We start from the raw sequence: 19,594 nt of genomic DNA, 5'->3' as shown, positions 1-19,594 counted from the left end.
GACTTCAATCTTTCACAACACTTATAGCTTGCCGTTGAAATCAGATATTTGGATGAAATTGGTGCCACCTTATAGAATTTATTTAGCTCTTTCCGAATACGAGCTTAATCTGTGTGTAAGTCTCACAAAAACTTCACAAATTTAGCTTTTTTTAAAGATTTGATACATTTTCCTACCATAATTGAATATATTCCATAACTTAAAAGTGTTAGAGATAGGTCAGGGCTGGTGAGGTGTTTCATGTTCCACTTGGACTCACTTTTACCCCCTTTCATTTGGTAGAACTATTTTACTGCATACCAACTCCGGCCATATATAGCCACACTGCAATTTCGAATCAGCTGAGTTGGGTGAGAAATGAAGGCGCTATCTATTGGTCACCCAAGGCTCGATAGGTAAAGAACTTGACACTGATGTTGTTTTTTTGGACTTGAACCTGTGGACCTTAATGGCAACCTTCACAGTGGAAGATGAGAATCTTACCACTTCACCACTTATGCAGTTTGGTAGAACTGGTCACATTCACCCCCCCCCATCCCCCCGTATACCAGTTACAACTTTCAAAACATTCAAATATAAGACTGACCTTTTGGATGATCTGCATAATCAGGCCTTTGAATGAAATCAGGAACTTCTCTTTTAGAACTCTGAAAGAGAGAATATATAAATTTTACATTACAGCCTCCATGTATTTAAAAATAATTTTGATTTCATTGAAAGAGAAAAACCAGTTAATCCAATTAAAATCTTACGAGCGGAAATGGTCTCAGTTTCCCTGTGAACTCATATTCTGGCCACGGATTATAAGCTTTGTTTTCTGAACCACCATCGCTCTCTGAAAAATAAACCAGAATTAACACATTCATCTACGTTATCCGGATAAGAACTTTGTCAATAGAATTAGAATAACAAATGCTGACGTGCCAACTTCTCCCAGGGAGGTGGGGGAAAGCTCTTCCTTCCCAGCGCGGCCATAACTCCAATCAAAAATTTATTAATATCCGTGAAAAAATTAAAAAAAGAAAGGTGCCGCCCTCCTAAGCAGGTCCTGTGCATCTTCCCGAGAATATAATAATGCAAAACATTTGCAGCTCAATTTTTATGCTATCTCAAATGCCCCCATTTTAATTTTCAATACAACCATATTGCTCATGCTTTTCCCCCACACATTCAGCACTATATTGTTCAACAAATTTTACGCTACGCTCTGTCAACAGATAGAATGATAAACACCAACTGGTATTTTCTATGGAAAAACCAAAATGGTGATATTTATACAAATACAACGCCACAACAGGCAAAATGTCCAACGAGGTGGCTGAGAAAAGGATGCCCATAAAAATATGGATGTCACATATTTAAAAAATATAACCACCCAATTAAAAATGTAATTAACAAAAATTGTAAAAAATATATACACATGATAAAATATTATACAATGCCCATAAAGAATACTTATGGTAGTCTTATTCTAAGTATGGATAGCTTCTCGATTTACCAAAACATGTTTATCGTATTTCTTTTTAAACGTGTCAATTGTGTTACAATTTACTACCTCCAGGGGTAAGCTATTCCATTTATTGAAAATTTTGAACACTTCGATCATATCTCCTCGACACCTGCGTTCATCCAATGTAAACATATTCAAAAAATGAAGTCTCTCTTCATAACTCAAGCCCTGTGTGCCAATAAGGACACGCGTAGCTCTTCTCTGCACCCCTTCAACCAAGTCTATGTCCCTCTGTAGTATGGTCTCCAAAACCTTACTGCATACTCCAGTCCGGGACGAACTAAGCCTCAAAAAAGCAAAAGAATAACTTTAGGAGAACGTGAAGAGACTTTTTTGAAAATGAGACCGAGCATTCTATTCGATTTTTTGACCATCGCTGAACAATGTTCAGAAAACCTAAGCCGCTTGTCAATGAGAATTCCCAAATCGGTGACCCTAGTTGCATCCGGGATAGTGACACCATTCAACTCGTAAGAGAACCGTGGGTTGTTCGAACCAAAATGAGCGACCATGCACTTATCAACGCTAAACGTCATGCTCCATTCATTGCCCATGCTGCAATCCTGTTTAAGTTGGTCTGGAGCAACTCCCTATCGTTTTGATTCCTGATTTACATAGAACAGAAAATGGGAACTTGTAAGCCTAACCCTTAAAGGACAAGAACTTACATGTGACAGTGAAATACCTTGGATGTGATTTAGACTCTCTTAGAAATTCCATATTCAAGAAAGAGCTAAACAGGCCACTAATTAACTTATGCTATGCAAAAGAATTATCGGTAAAACCTGGGGTTTAAACCCTAAAACCCCCCCCCCCTCCAGTGGATATACACTGCTTTGCACGTCCAATGCTGAGCTATGGATGTGTGATATCAGAACCTCTGGGAAATATTTTTAGTACGATACATCTTCTCGCCTACATGATTCACAATTTGTTGTACTACTTGGTGTCAGAGCAATGGGCGAAATTGCCTAAGCACTTCCCGCACAGGACACCATAGAATGACGATTCACAAAAATGAACTTTCCACACTTTACCATAGCTGCCAACTTTGGGGAACAAGAATTATAAAAGGTTTTCGTATGCATTTCAATTCCGTATGAAAATAAATATAAAAGGGATTTTTTTTCCTTTTCAAAAATGTGATAACTCGCAAGCCATCACTGATTAGCGCCAAATTGATAATCATCACCAAGCAATTAAATTACCTGTCCTTACTACAATCAAATCTAATCACGTCAACAATGTCCCGTTTTGGGCTCTGCAGCAATTTTTTTTCTCTGTATATATATACAGAATTAACAGGACATATGGTCAAAGGAAATACAAGTCATCTCGGCAGCCATGCGTTATGCATACTAAAATATATGTATATACATATAAGGGTTAATCTACATACTTGCTTTCTTGTGAACAAGCTTATGTTCGTTCCAGTTCCCTTTGAAACATTCCTGTAAAATAATGCAAATATTAATGTCAAAACTAAATTATAACTAGGTCTTATTGAGTATTGAGTGACTATAAATGATTGAAATTTGTTTTTCTAGAAAAGTCCTTCATCTACTGACGATATGATTAATTTTCCATAAGCATGGTCAGCGCCAGCATAGGGACTTTTTTTTGCTAAAAAGTCGCCAAAGTCGTGGCGGACCATACTGCATCTGTTCCCTAGTTTTGGCAACCCTTTATAAAACCAAATTAATTAGCTGCAATTTCATTAATTTAATTTTTTTATATATAATTTCTTCGTAGTTTTCAGAGTGAGTGGTTATCACACATTACAACATATTAGATTGATTTCACATAATAAATTTTTTTTTTTTGTGTAATCGTATTTGTTCTTTGTTGATCGTCTTGAATTGGTCACTTTTGCGATGGATTGCTTGGGGCAGAAAAAAGTCACCCTGTTCGCGGTGATCACACTTACGAGAAATTAACCAATGGCATTTTAAAATATTTAAAATACCACTCCATTATTAACCTTGTAACATCCCATGGTTCATACCCTTCAATTTGTTGTTGAAATATTATAATATAGAAGTTGAGGGGTGTGTGATCGATCCGTTACTTCCCCCCCCCCCAACTTGCACGGTTCCACGGACCAGTGACTTTGATTTTTTTTCAATTCTAACACTGGCAAGCCTCCTTTTCTTACACCCCCAGTAACTTTTTTGCTGCACTTCTTCTGAATCTGAGAATCACTGTTCATTGACCTAATTGTTTATCCAAGGAAAAAGGGACACGAGGTGAGATCACCGGAATAAGTTAGTTGTGGAAATATTGGAATGTGTTGTTTTGACTGGTAGCCTGACAATGGGTGGAACCAGAAACGTCTGTACGATTTGGTGAGATGTAAGCGACCAGATCTTTGGAAGACTGAAGTCGTGGGCACTTAATCACAATAGTGAGCTAGCTCACAGGTCCACATCTGCATTCCCTTTTCTGTAACAAAATAGGTTTCAGTACTTTTTGAATGTAGTAATTAAACGCTGGGTATTATGTATGCGGACGAACTAGTGACTAGTCATTTATGTCAGCCAAATATCTAAGAGTACATGCGCAATAGTGACAAGTGGATATTCAAGAATTGATAAATTCCACATGGGTGGGGACTGACAGAGTTCAAACCTGGGTGATTCACACCATTATTATGCTTTCCCACCCTATAAATCACTATTGAGGAGCCTGCAGGCATCTTCAGTAGGGTCCTTTGGTCATACTTTCTAGGGAGCTCCCTCAATATGAATGTATGCCGCTTCCCCCATTTACATGTATAGGGGAGGGGAGTAAATGATGAGAATCATGTCAGGTCCTACAGCTAGAGCCCTGTCAGCTCAACCCTCTGGGGGGGGGGGGGCATGGCCCAGGGCCCACGCGCTTAGTCGGCCTTGGGCTTAAGAGTTTCACGTACTAAATGACTGACCCTAGGATGTTATTTAACGTTATATTTACAAACGCGAGATAAAAAGTGATGACATATGTTTACGCCATGTTATAAACAGTGAAGATCGATCTAAGATAAGATTGATACCGTGTTATATCCGAGCTTCCCAATTAAAAGAAAGAAATGCGGTCATGACCAATCATCTTTGGTTTTGGATTGAAATTTAGATGTTTGAGGGACATTGATTCGCTCACCTGAGAACAAAAGAAAGAGCCCTGGATTCCTAATTTGATGCAAGTCGGACAGCGGAGCTTGGCTAAATTCCCGCAATTGGGAGTTTCACAAACTCTTTCCCCGGAATCCGTGCCTAGTTCAGGATCAGCCATCACCAACGTGCTTTTTTTTCCGCTCGTTCGCCAGCTCAGTACAACCTACTTTTTTCAGTGAGGAGCAACGATGCCAGATCCTTTCAAAAAAAAAAAATGTACAATAGAAATCATCTTCAAAAGTAACCGAAGAGAAGCCCAAATTATTTGAACTTGAATATGGTCAGCAATGCACTGATGCGATTTGAAGTCCATGTCCAGAAATTGCAGCTTTTGCCGCCATCTATCCAAAAACAGAACAACTTTATTAATGGGTCAGAAACTGGAAAAAACAGGACTTATGCTGCCATCTATTAGCCAAAAAACAAACGAAAAACTAGTCAGTATTATATAGTAGTACTATTTTTATATCATAGATGGCAGCAGAATTCTGCATTTAGAATTTTTTTTTCAATACCAGTCAAAGCAACACCTTCGATAACAGGGTTTTCCAACGTGAAAGCTCACAAGGAACCCTTGATGGTAACTATAGGGTATTCCGCGGAGCCATTAACAAATTTTGAATATTTCTTCATCATACAAGGTGTCCTAAAAGTCCGCATTCGCTCTGCGAAACAAGAATCCCCTCACATGCAGTAGATAAAAGTGACAAAATATATATAGGCCTATATTTAAGAGCTACACATAGTGTGACCATATTTTCCAATGCATAATTATTTTTTCACAATATTCGGTTATTAACGAGAATAGGGAGAAAGGAGCCAGCACGAATATTGTTTGTCTCCTACTGACAACTCCATTACCCTAATAATTTCTCTGAATTATTTTAGAGTACCCGTATTTCTCAACAGAAATAAAAAAAAAAATTGCTTCGGGTGAAACAGTAACAAGAAAATTTGTGAAGCTACCAGGGTTCGGGATTTTTGGGGTTCCGTCCCTTTTTATTCCGCGGAACCCCAAAAAAACTCTCGCGGAACCCTACACCGGTTGGAAAACCCTGTTCTAGAGCAAGAAGCCTTCGCCCGCGATATTTTCGATGCGTGTGATGTCATCACGCCCGGCCTGTTTTTTCCCCCGTTGGTGTTTGTCGTTGTCCCTGATCGCCATATTGACAGCCGTTAGCACGTACGTGCACGCAGTTTTTTAATGATAAATTTCTAGTTTAAACGCTAGTTTTATTCATTTTTTGCAAGGCAATAAACAATATTGTTATCCAAGCCCTTTAAAAAGAATAAGTTGAAAAAACGATAGCTAATCCGGCCACCAGCGAGCTTCAATGATGAAAGTGTAGGTCTATCTGTGCAGCTGCATATAAAATCACACAGGTGAGCTCATTTTTTACTGGTACATGAAATGCATTTATGAATATTCTGTAATATTATTATTGCAAACATCGTTAATTTCCTAATCCCAATTTTCATGACCCACAGTGCTATGCATATAGATAGGGCTTCATTAAGTAAATTTATAATATTGGTGCTGTGCTGTTTGAATGATTTTTTAATGTTATCCTTCAACGCAAGAAATTTTTAATGAATAAACAGTTCGAGGGAGTTTAGAATAATTACAGAAAATATATTTTATGCCCATGGCCCCCACATCCTGAAGCAGGGCCCCTAGGCTGGGATCTTTTACGGGCCCCCCGGACCAGACTTTTATGAGGCCCCCTTTATGATGAATTTATAGCGTGAAAAAAGAAAAAAAAGATTAAAATCCTTCCGGGCCCCAGGGCTGGAGCCTTGTCAGCCCACCCCTTGTGGGGGCCATGTTTATGCCCGCCCCTCCCCCTCACATCCTGGAGCCGGGCTTCTATGATATAATTTTTAGTGGATCCCACTCTAATTTCTCATTGTAGAATTCGATGGAATTTCAAATAATTACATGAAAGGAAATATTTCATTTCATGCCCCCTTCCTCCTGAAACTGGGTCCCTTGGTAAGATCTGCAAGGGTCAAAGTAATGAAAATCCCAATTTTTTTTAATGTTATAATTTCAACTCAATACATTCACAAATTTTGAAAAAATTCAAAAGTCTAACGATGCTTTTATTTCATGTCAATAAGTGTGTTTGACTTGGACAGTATCATGGGATCATGTGGAATTTGCTGGACACCCAAGAGGAGCGAGAACTGGAGCTTGCATTGATTGTAACTAACCAACCAAACAACCGTCTTGAATGATGTCTTCCATGGGACTTGCCTCGTGCCATATTGCGCCCAACCAAGTCAAGATGTGTGTGTGGGGGGACATAAACAGTGCATGTTGTGAAACATTTTCATTAAATATAATTAACAATATAAAGTAGCGTTCCTTTGGAATACAGTGAGCTGAACAGTGTTTCGCCGCATCCAAATATCTAATGAGCCTTTTGTAGACTATTTGTGCTTATAGAATCTGTCACTACAGGTGCATTCTTATCCCCCAAATGCGAATGATTTCAATGTTCCTGCATATTTGAAAGTACAGTTGAACCCCGTTATAGCACCCCTTGTTGTAGTGCCAATCCCGCTTGCCGCCAGAATTTTTCAGTGAACACATCTTCTATATTGGGATTATAATGTAAAAAACACAGGGATTATAATGTTATGTCGAACTAAAATAATTTCAAAGTTAAGTGTAAAATATCTCTCTCTTAAGTTTTATATCAAGAAATATTCAAGTAATATTGTACAGTTTTTAAAATTTCATGAATTCTCTCTTAAAATTGAATGAGTGTTAAAATATTTATAGAATAACACTATTAAGGCAAAGATAGTGTTTCATTATAAACTTGTGAATTTATGTAATGAAGCCTCTCTGGAACACTATTCCAAACATTAACCGACATAACGCTAAAATTCTTTGGGACGGGTGGTGGTGTTATAACTGGGCTCGACTGTATTATATATTAAAGAAATGTCAATTTATTTTTCCATATAAATTAACAAATTTCTCTGACTTCATTAGAAACAGCAAAAGGCAAGATTTCAACTATACATAAATTCTTCAAATAAAACAACTTGAAATATTCAAAAGTGATTATTATATTGTTGATATGAACGTAGGAGTAGGGTATAATAATAGAGTATTATAATTAAGTGTATAATAATATTACAGAATATTCATCAATGCATTTCATGTAATAGTAAAAAATGAACTCACCTGTGTGATTTTATATGTAGCTGCACAGATAGACCTATACTTTCTTCATTGAAGCTCGCTGGTGGCCGGATTAGCTATCGTTTTTTCAACTTATTCTTTTTAAAGGGCTTGGATAACAATATTGTTTATTGCCTTGCAAAAAATGAATAAAATTCACATTTAAACTAGAAATTTATCATTAATCAACTGCGCGTACGTGCGTGCTAACGGCTGTCCATAAGGCGATCAGGGACAACGACAAACACCAACGGGGGAAAAAACAGGCCGGAGCGTGATGACGTCACCGAATCGAAAATATCGCGGGCGATGGCTTCTTGCTCTAGAAGTTGTTGGTAGTGTGCACCGGCAACACCTTCTAGAGCAAGAAGGCTGCTTTAGAAGGTATTGGCACAGGACTTTCTCAGGGAGGGATGGGGGGGGGTTAGTTTTTTTTCTTCCAAAGGGTGGGGACGATAATTACGTTTTTAACTTTAAAAATGCACCATACTCTCGGCTCTGGGGGGGGGGGGTGGTGGTTAACAATTGGTATGGGGGAAACACTAAAATTCACTATGGAGGGGCCCGCCAAAAGTTCCAACATAAGATCCCTGCTGTATTATGTAGGAGCCATGAATTTTTAAGTGATATTTTCCTCATGATTTCTTCCATATTTTTTATTCCTTATTTCCAGGAGAATGGTGATTATGCATAATTACAGGTGATTACGAATAATCACTGATTAATCATATTTACTAGCATATGTACTTACATCATCGTGCTCCCCCCCCCCCCAGACTTATCTCCGTCTGTGCTTGTTAAGTACTGCTCTTAACGCAAGGACTCACCCATGCAATGTATAGAAGTTTTCCTACAACTCTAGGAACCCACCTGGGCACGGCTTCAAGTGCATATGGTACCTCTCACGGACGTAGCGTGCTTTCTCGGAGCCCTCCAGGGCAATCGTTTTCTTGGGGCCTCCCTTAGGATAATTATTATGCAATTTTTGGGGCTCTACATTTGGAGGGGAGGGGTGTCACAGGGGGGCCACATTGAGGCCACTGGGGTGCCTCGGTTGCCCCAGCTAAATATGCGCTTGGGACCACATGGAAATTTGGGACTATGATTTTGAAGAGTATATTGATCGGAAGGTAGGCACTTTTCGTCTAGGTAGGGTCCCTGGCCCAGTTGGGAGAAACCCTCTTTGTTGTGGGTCCTACTAAGGTTTTAAAAGCAGTCGCAATTTTGTCCACCCTATTTTTTTGGCCCAAATGCTTCGTATCTGTTTCTCTTCATGACCACCAAAGATCCTGCAGCAGGGCTCCCGCGCCGTGGGATCTTTGGCGGGAAACAGCCTTATGCGGCTGCAAGAAAAGTATGGGAAACTGCCAGCTCCCCAAATATTTTGTTCTACCGCTCCCCCGCTTCAGAATTTTTATTTTTGTTCTCATCGCCCACCTCCACAAATTTCCTGCCGAATCTCTTTCGAACTAGCCCAATTTGGCGGGATAACCGCCAACCTGAGCAACTCTGATCAGTTGCTCTCAAACTTTTTTGTCATCCGCTGCTTCTTCACTTAATTCATGATCCATCTGTTGCTTACCACAATAGTTTAGTAGATATTTTCCCCTATGAAAGCACCACTTTAACATGTTCACTGCTCAGCGTCATGAAGGACTTGTACTAGGGGGCTCATGGCGTCATGTACAAAACTAGTTTTAATCTTAGCTACAAAAGCTAGCAGTAGCGATAGAGAGTTGTCTATTAGGTCTCGCAAAGAACGTGTTAAAGCAGACACATACGCACACAAATCAATATCTCCAGCTCGTCGAGATGCCACCGACAAAAGTTGGCGATGTTCCCAAAAGCCACGACCACGGCCGCAACTAGATGCTTGGTCACCCGGGGCAAGCGCGCATTTTGTCGCCCCCTTGTAATGTTGAAGGAGAGGTTTCAGAATGAAATTCACGCTCCCTCAGGTCCACTGCCTGGGGCACGAGACCCACCTGCTCCCCCCTAGTTGTGACCCTGGCCACGACGCACACTTTGAGAAACACTGCTGTATTCATTCCAATTATTATTTAAATAAACTAAAACCACATCTCATTATTTTAAAAAATTTTATCTCTTGAAATTGTGAAGTATATTATCGCACTAAGAATACTCTGTGTATATTTCTTTTTAATGAAAAAAAAAATATATACACACAGAGTATGGCGACCATACGTCTCGTATTTCCCGGGACAATCCCGGTTTTTTCTCCTTTTTTGGCCGTCCCGACTTTTTATAGCAAAAATGTCCTGGTTTTTCCCGTTTTTTAAACAGGGTTCCCTTGAATTCGTTATTTCCATCAAAAACGCCGATACAGGTGATTTTCATAACGCATTTACTATGAGTTTGACGAGTTGACATTATTTTTTGTGATATATAGGCCTATTTGTATGTTCTTTGAATATTACACGTATTGATAACGCATCGAGTTCGAATTTCAGAAACTGAGTTTTAAATCTGCTGGCACAGGGGAGGCCTCCCATTACTATAATCTCTCTATTAATTTTACTTGTATCAAAATATCGTGTAAGGCAGTGGTTAAAATTTCTCAACCGCAGCCTCCTTGCCTATTTCATGGTTCCTTAAGTGGATATTGTAACTAATAAAAAAAAACGCTTCAAAGCGTAAATACGCACATGAATGAATATCTCCAGCCCTCCGCGACACCCTTCACAAAGGTGCCCGATGCACCGAGAAGCCGCGACGCACACTTTGAGAAACTCGTGTAGGAAAAAAGTGCCTTTAATTGATAAGATATGTCATTTCGTCGCTAAAAGCAGGCCCGTCATTTGGGGGGGGAGGGGGGTCAGGCAACACCTTCTAGAGAAGCTCTTCTGCTTTAGAAGGTATTGAGTCAAGGGGGGGGGCCCTTGGCTTTCGAAAATGCACTAAAAATGGTATATATATATATATATAAAGTATATACATACATTGAGTACATGTTCTTTGCCCCACCCCCTCCGGAAAAAGTTGAAATGACAACTGCTAAAAGCCTAGTAATTTTTTGAGATTGATATTGTGTTCCCGAAATTTTTCCAAGCTACTGAAAATGTCAAAAAGCATATAGGGTGCTTCAAGTTATAATACGTGCTCAAAAAGAATTCGATTTCATTAAATTGGCAAGCACGAGAGATTGTATTGAAGTTGAATCGATTTTTGAGAAACAAAACAATTCGTTATTCTCGAATCACCCCCAAACAAACTTATTTTGCAAAATCTTTTTCAAAATTTTTTTTGGTGGGGGGGGGGGGGTGGGGGTTGGCTTCCGAAACAGCTATTTGGGCTTGTTTTGAAAATATTGTGCCGTGATTGGCAGTTTCGCCGTAATTTTGCGACAATTAGTAAACGTCCCGTATTCGCGAACTGAATTTCCAATATTTTGAATTTTTCGTTTTTTTTTTAATGTAAAATTTCATTTTTTGTATTTATTGTATTTTTCCCGTATGCTGAGAGAGTGATTATGTTTGTTAAATTCTTATTTAATTAGGAACTTGCACTGTCATCTATCGATAGAAATCAGAACTATAAGCTGATCTATCCTAACTTATGATTTATAGTTGTTTTTGTTTTTACAAGATGACAGCATAAGTCTGAGGCTCGTGATAAGTTTTCTGATTAAAAAAAAAAAAAATCGATTGCATTTTAAGTATCCTATCTCGTCGATAGATGGCGGGATGTGCTTCACAATAGTATCCAATCCATCTATTGTGCTAACATACCACGGAGGTATTATGCATAATCTAGAAATTGGGTGCATTTTATGGGGTATTACCAGAAATACTTCCATCATACAGGAAATAAGGATGCTAAATATGTATTTAGGGGAGTGTTATATCTTGGAGAACACATTAAACACATTATCTTTCAAATTTTTTTTCCACACAAGCAGTTTTTACTGTAAAATCTCACTGAATTAGTTTTCAGTATCTGCCGAATGCATAAGTGCGTATGCAGTTGCATATTACAGGCACAGGCGGCGATAGACTTGGAAGTCTGGGGTGGGGGGGGGCACGATGATGATGTCAATTCATCTATACATCAGTCGACTTCACCTTTGATGCTGGGGGGGGGGGCAATTGGCCCCCCTCGCATCTCCGTCCATGATTACAGGGCCGTCTTAACAGCATCATGGGCCTTTCCGTGATTTTCTGTGGCCCTACCTCGTAAATTCTAGAAAATTTCAGCTGGATCTCATATTTGTGAGGTCCCTCTTCTCTTGAGGCCCCAGGCCGTGCCCGGGTGGGCCAATACCTTCTAGGGCAGATTACTCTTGAAGGTATTTGGTGGGCCTATGCGTTAAGACGGCACTGACATATTATTGTACTTTTTAGAGTAACCGCATAGGGACCATTTAATCATTACGTCAGCAGATTTTTGGCTATTTTTTGATCCCTCCTTGTCAGAGAAACTCTGACACCCTCCCACCCTTCAGCAAAACTTCTTCAGCTATGACGTAAGAATGGGGGGGGGGCCCTCGTTCCCGGACGATCAAAAATTTATTTTTTGATGCAAAAAATTAAAAAAAAAAGATTGAGAAAATACCTTCATGTTATTATAATCAATTTCTGTCAATTTCACGATTGGGGGGGGGGAATAGCGTTAAATGCGGGTAAAACGGTTTTCCGCATTTCCCAACTTTTCAATATCAATCCCAACTTCCAATTCGAATATCTCAGTGAATATTGCACTTATGGAAACATGGAATTTTTTTTGTTGCCACCAGGAGAGACAGGGCAACAATTTTCCAATTGGAAGTCGGAGTACAGGGGGACTGTATAAAAAGTTAATTTTGTTATTTTTATAACTACACAACCCCTTGAAACATGAATGACAGTTATCTGAGTACTAAACGTTATTTTGGATGCTTTTTCTAATCGGAAGTATATCTGTAGGATCAACGATTCGCCAGCAAAATGCCATCCATACCCCACGTTTGCTATGCACCCTGAAAAAAAAGAGTATTTTGCATATAAATACCGTACAGCCATGGCCTCCACAAACGGGGGAGGGGGCTGACAGGGCCTTAGCCTTGGGGCCCGGGACAGTTCTCATCATTTTTTGTTTTTTCACGCTTTAACTTGACTACAGAAGGGGCCCGTAAAAAGTCTGACCGGGGAGCCCGCAAAAGATCCCAGCCTAGGGGCCCCGCTCCAGGATGTGGGGGCCATGCTTACAGCAGCAGCAACAATGTGACGAGATATCTTACCTAACTTGATGCCCTTTTATTTCGGCAATTGCGGGGTACCTGTGCCTTTAAAACTCTTTCATTTCGGAACCTAAAAAAATATTGTTATAGGCAGGTAGGTCCCCGTTGCAGACAATTTGAGCATTTGCGCCATTTCCCATTGAATAGTAATTCCGCCGGAATCAAAGAAAATACCGTTATAGGCAGGTTTATCGTTATAGATAGTATCAGTATACACAGGTTTCACTGTAATATATGTTTTGCATCCTTTGTTCCGCGGGTAACTTGACTGATGTAGAATCGCACTGGAGACGCTTAAGTGCTCTAAAACTGTGCCACATGCCACTCAAGGGATTTCTAAACGTGCCACGGATCGTTTAAATGTTTTGAAATTGTGTCGCGGGTTACTTGAGTGATCTTTGAATGTTAAAGTGATCTTTGAGGCCTACTTCAATGATCTGAAAATGTTCCACGGGCCACTCAAATGCTCTGGAATCGTGCCACGATTTGTAAATGCGCCGCTTAGTTAATTTTTACAAAATTAGGTTTTAGGGGGCAAGTCACATCAGATAACCTTCAGGGCCACATTTGGTCTGCGGGCCAAGAGTGTATCATATATAGCTTAAAGGGTGGGTCGCAATGAACTTCTTAAAGTGAAATTTTGACTTCTTACCCTTCAAATAGCATTGGAATTAACAGAAATTGATTATAACATGTAAAGGTATTCTTTCGAAAGGTTTCTCTCTTTAGAAATTTTAATTTTTAAAAAAAAATTTTGTGCATTTAAAAATGGTTTTTTTTTTGTCTGGGGGGGGGGAGGCGCACCAGCCCCTTATAGCCCCCCGCGTACGTTTTTGATCCCACCAATATGCGTTAGGAGGTAGGGCGCAGTGCTGACGAAATTTTGCTGACAGGGGGGGGGGGGTGGGTTGTCAGAATTTTGCTGACAATAGGAGGCGAAGGGGATCAAAAATGGCTAAAACTTTGCTGACGTAATACTTGAACGGCCCCTAGTACCAGTGACGTCTTAACGCATGGGCCCACCCGGGCACCTCAAGAGAAGAGGGGCCTCAGAAAAATGAGAAGCAGTTGAATTTTTCGGATGTTCGCTAGGTAGGGCCTCTGAAAAATCACTTGGCCCCGGGGCCCATGATGCTCTTAAGACGGCCCTGCCTAGTACAGTAGAATGTTTTTCGGCTTTTGACTTAGCGTAACCGGATTCCGAAACCTAAGATTGAGAACACATAAGTGCACACTCGTGTTGTGAATTTCACTTACATATTTTCACAATAGATGGCAGATCTGCACCAACAAAGAACAACAATTCTTTTCAGAGACGGTCTTTCAGAGACGGGCGCATTTATATGTGTACACTGTTTTCTTTGGAGGACGACGGGGGGGGGGAGGGGGTCTTCGACGTTCCAACAGAGTGTAGGTACAGCTCTACTGCGTTTCCTCAGACTGTAAATATTCGTGGAAAAAAACCCAAGTATAAACACTCACTGATGGATAGGTTTTTGATTCATAATGCAATATTTTTTTTTCTGGAAGGAAAATAAATTCTAGATCCCTGAAAATTAGGGCAAAATGGTGCAATTTCAAAAGGTATGAGTAGGCTCAGAGCGACATAAAAAATGAGGACTTGCTCTCATAAATGAGTGGTAACCCTATAATAGAAGAGACGATATTAGAGCCGAGGTGAACTTCGGAAAAGTTTTTTTGCCTCCACCGGGAACCGATGCAATCTGGGTAAGCGCAATAACTCAGGGCTATACAAATTGCCCTGTAAGTGCTAATGCGGCCTTTATCTCATTAACCGTCCGTCGTTGAGGTATGATTCCAATTTAAAAAAAATACTCAAGAGGCGTTCAAAAAATTACCCTGTACCAGTTTTGAGAGGGAAAATACAGTGTGTCACGAAATAAAATATCTGAATTTTTTTACACGGTCCCCTCTGTCCTCTAACTTCCAATTAGAAAGTTTCCGCCTTGTATCTCTTGAGGTCCAACAGAAAAAAAAAAAAAAAATCCATGTTTCTAAATGCAATATTCGCTAAGATATTTGAATTCAAAAATCGGAGAAAAAGTTATGAAAGAATAGCAAAAACTAACGGACAATGCCATGACCCCCACATCCTAGAGCAGGGGCCCTTAGGCTGGGATCTCTTGTGGGGGGCCCCCGGTCAGACTTTCCACGTTCCCTTCTATAGTTAATTTTAGCGTGGAAAGGCAAAAAAAAAAAGGGATGAGAATTGTCCCGCGCCCTGTCAGCCCCGTCCTTGTGGGGGCCATGGACAACCGAAGGCGGAGATTTGGGGGGGGGGGCATTTCCTTCCATGCCCCCCCCCCGGGGTTAAATTAAAGCTGAGTGATCGAATATATTTTCGTATATATGAATTGAAATCATCATGACTTCCCTGCAATCATCGGGCCTCCCTCCCCCAGACTTTCAAGTCTATCTCCGCCTATGTGGACAACGCTCCTTTCCCTCATTTATGCTGTCCTTTCCCAACTTTCCCGTATGTAGGTCCATTCTGGTAGGTAAACACACAAACTTTCAGAAGTCCTGAATTGACAGGGTTTTCTTAAAGTTATTGATAGTTTTGTTGATGTAATATACATCAATCACTCCGCAGATATTGTTATGGGTTCTGCAATCAGAGTATGTGTAGTAATGACGCATAGATTCATAATTAGTAATACTTATACATAAAGAGCTCATCCTCTTCACTCACCTAAGTTTCAGTCATTATATTCATTCGTACTGGCATTGATCTGAAGAAAACTATAAAAGTTATCAAAATTCGATTTCAGGCTCTGCCCATTCAATGTTGTTAGATTTACCAGGGTACTGAAAAGAATATGTATTTTAAAGAACCTGTATCCTCCAGAAAAGGTTGATCTTGAAAGGCACCTACAACATCATATTCATTGTCCATCATTATTTCTCAGTGTATCCTCGGCCTTCATTCTGATAACTCTGGTATTGTCATCTTTCCGGGGGAAAGTTCTCCTGTTTTTAGTCCAAGCATACTTGAAAATTTTCCTGAAGTCTCTAGTTAAGTGGTTCCCATACGAATGCATGGGATGCTACCATGCATTTCATTACCTAAGTGCTCTTCGTGCATTTCATGTCCATCACACACGTGCGTACATTCATGTTGCTCACCGAATAAGGTGCTGAGCGAGATGCCACGGGTGATCCCCCTAATTGTATATATTCCACCACACAACACTTCTATTTTGTATGTTTTCATTAAATCCACCGGAGCGAGTGAACTCAACCCAATAACACGTGGTCGGCTGAAGTTGGTTTTCTGTGGTTCCCAACTTTAAGGCGCAAATGCGAGCCGATCTCCCCGTTAAAAAGTCTCGCCACAGAGAGCAACAGTCCTACAACGATAAATCATTCAATCATAACACTTCACTCATAGTTAGAAAAACTGGTGGCAGATGGCAGCACTACACATAACAAGCATTACAGAGAAACAAAAAAACTTCACGTCAGGTTTCACTACACGTACACGCACATTCCCGCATGTACCGATTCGTTGGGGGTTCCGCGGGGGGGGGGGTGTGGGCGGGGTGCATGTGTGGTGTAGCAGTAGTAGGTAGGGCTCGGGGATCCATGATGTTCTTAAGTCAGCCACCTCGTTGGGCAATTTGCCTGTTGTGGCGTTGTATTTGTATTTCTAGTCCGCAAGTTATCAAACCCATTTGCTCACCAATAAGGTGTTAAGCAAGATTACTCGCTTCAATGGATATTTTATATTTCACAATAGGATTCTCATTTCATTTTGTATCCTGTGTATATAATATGGCAAGTGTAAGATAACAGAGGAGATGGCAGGGGGGAGGAGCCCTCAATTGCTTTTAAAACATACCTCCATCCTAATATGAGTGCATTCATCTGTCTTAACTAAACCCCGAAACCTTTCTCCAACTCCCAGTTCTATCTCGTCTGTAATCACCACAAAATTTGTTAATCGCGACAATTGCCCGGGGAAAATATGTTGTAAAAATATTGTGTATTTTTTTTCCGACGCAAAATAAAGTGTTCCGGACTCTGCCACGAAGCTGGGCTGGAAGAGATCTCGGCAACGGGATAAGTCCAGTGCCAAATTTCTGGCATTCACTCATTCATTCATTCAGTTCAGTGTGGTTTCAAACGTTCTTCCCTTCCCACATCCCAATAGCAATGCTTTCCGCAACCTCTTAGATTATACGTTTTTTTTATAGCTTAGGAAATTCAGGTTTCTTTTTTCTGTAATTGATTACATTAATTATCCATTAATTAATTTCCACGAATTCTTTTACTAATTGTTTAATGTTTATTCGTCTATGGCTAATACAGTCTAATCCCGTTATAATGAACGCCAAGAGACCGGAGGAATCACTTCGTTAAAACGAAATTTCGTTATAAAGGAATTCCAGGTTACCTAGCATTGTTCCAATGTAAACTTATTTGGGGGATTAGAGAAGTGTTCGTTAAAAGGAGATTTTCGCTATAACGGTATTCGTTAAAACGGGATTCATCTGTATTTAACTTTGGCTTAATTTTTTTGATAATTAATTCAAAACGAAACTAAAAACATTTTGTTTTATACATGTTTTTGAAACTTAGAAGAAAAGATTGACATCGAATAGTTTTCACTTATTGATTCCAGCCGCACAACACAACTATAAATTAATAGCTTTTTGACACTTGACTGAATTTTTTGACGTTTTTCGTGAGTCGTGTGTTCAGTATCAAATCTAAGCCCAACATGCTAATAACACGAGCTACCAATGTAAACAAACCACGAAATAGTTTTTTTAGGCAAAATAATAGTTTATTTTTTCAACCGAAATGGAAAACAAGTACGATCGTAATCGTAAAAGAAACTTCTACAACGCGAAATTCTTATGACACATTTCTGCAAGCAGCAGTCAGAAGTCGAATCGCCAAAATATTGGTATGATTCATATTTTTTTAGGAATTGAAGAATTTTATCAGAATTTTAATTTTTCTGAATAATCGGTCAACATGTAATTTTTTTCCATCTCGAACCCCCAAAAAATACTTTCCCGCACCCCCGGTTGGGAATCACTCTGTGGTGATTGGTCAGAACATGATAACTCCAAAATCACATTTTTGAGATATAAGCATTTTCATTGTCATTTAAAAATCAGAAATAAATCATACACTCAAATGCAAATGAAAATGCCATACGTCAGCATGTTGCTTAGCCGTACGCACGTATTTGTGCATTTATCTCACTTCTAATTAGTTATAATTAGCAAGACTTACTTCTAGATCAAAAAGCCATTTTTTTTTTGGAGATATCATGTTCTGACCAAACACCACAGAAATATTTGCTGTCATGGGATAAGTGTTCATTGATGTAGATCAGTGATTTCCAACGTGGGCGTTAACTCTACCTCGGGGGTGATGGAAAGTTCCGTGGGGGGGGGGTGTGATAGAAGCTACGGGTACAACATAGGATCCAATGGGTTAGATTGCGTTTGGGGGCGATGGGAGAAAAATTTTCGGAAGAAGGGGGGCGAGATGGGACAAAAATGGTTGGGAAACTGTGATGTAGATCCTAACTAATTCTACTGTACTAATGACAATAATCGGAAAGATAATTTTTGAAGAAATAAATAAAATGGGCAGTACAGAGAAAAAATTGCAAACTATATCGTAATTAACGGGGTAGCAAAGCGGGATCACCCTCAGTTCTGCTTGGGCAATGACGTCAGCGCCTCATGAAGCAGCCCTTATTATATCATAAACCCCCGATCGCCCCCTCTCTGGATCCTCGCTTAGGTGGATGCTTCAGGGACCGAAATATTCGACTAATTATTTGTTTTGACACCTTGTTATTACGACTATTCGTTACATTCAAACCAACCTCGGAAACACCTTTTCATGTCTGCGGTAACCTGTTTCTCCGTCTGTCTGGTTGCTCCAGGGCTTCTTTTGTGTGTGTATTACATGTTTTCAACAGGTAAAGAAATTATACACATAGATAGATATACACATTCGCATAATGTCTGATTATATTGAAGGAAGCTATGTAAAAAGAAAAAAATAAGTTATTGGGTTGAGGCTATGGTCATTTTTTTGTTAAATGTCTGAAGGGCGATCGATTACGATGACGGCGCCATTGGCCATTTCCTCATTAACGAAAGTGCCAGTATTTCCTATAGGAAAGGATGGTTAGCGACCTTTACTTGGGAAAGTTCGTGGACCCCTTGGAACAAGAAAAGGAAACCCCGTACGTATAAAAACTCTCTCTTTTATCATTTCAGTTTTTCCTCCTGGCAATTATATTACCGAAACAAGATGGCGCCATCACTGGGTGGGAGGGGGGGGGGAAGAGTTATATTTGTAATCGATGTAATTTATAGGCGTTATTTTCCTACTTGGATTTTAGATAATGGATTGATGAAGTCTTCCTTTTCTTACTTCGGACAGCAAGGCCGTCTTAACAGCGAATTGTGGTCCTCGGGCAAAATAAATGTTCCGCTGCGCCTGAG

The 19,594-nt window shown here is 39.9% G+C and overlaps 1 protein-coding gene across 2 annotated transcripts in view; it reads right to left on the bottom strand.

Annotated features, from left to right (window-relative positions):
• Window positions 1-19,594, bottom strand: part of LOC149085708 (methionine aminopeptidase 1) — a 67,210-nt gene that overhangs the window by 35,291 nt on the left and 12,325 nt on the right. The window contains exons 2-5 of one of the 2 annotated variants that reach the window (XM_089232090.1): window positions 4,649-4,860; window positions 2,910-2,961; window positions 753-835; window positions 587-647 (exon numbers count right to left, since the gene is read on the bottom strand). In XM_089232090.1, coding sequence (XP_089088216.1) covers window positions 587-647; window positions 753-835; window positions 2,910-2,961; window positions 4,649-4,780 — 328 coding nt within the window. In that variant the 5' untranslated portion in view covers window positions 4,781-4,860. Of the gene's footprint in view, window positions 1-586; window positions 648-752; window positions 836-2,909; window positions 2,962-3,491; window positions 3,522-4,648; window positions 4,861-19,594 lie in introns of those variants that run through there. The other variant, XM_089232091.1, reaches the window with a different exon arrangement.

The sequence above is a fragment of the Pholcus phalangioides genome, unplaced genomic scaffold (genome assembly GCF_987345545.1).
Source record: "Pholcus phalangioides strain wild (caught in Gottingen) unplaced genomic scaffold, Ppha-v1.0 ptg000005l_1, whole genome shotgun sequence".
NCBI lineage: Eukaryota > Metazoa > Arthropoda > Arachnida > Araneae > Pholcidae > Pholcus > Pholcus phalangioides.
This window is presented reverse-complemented; position numbering and strand designations above follow the sequence as displayed.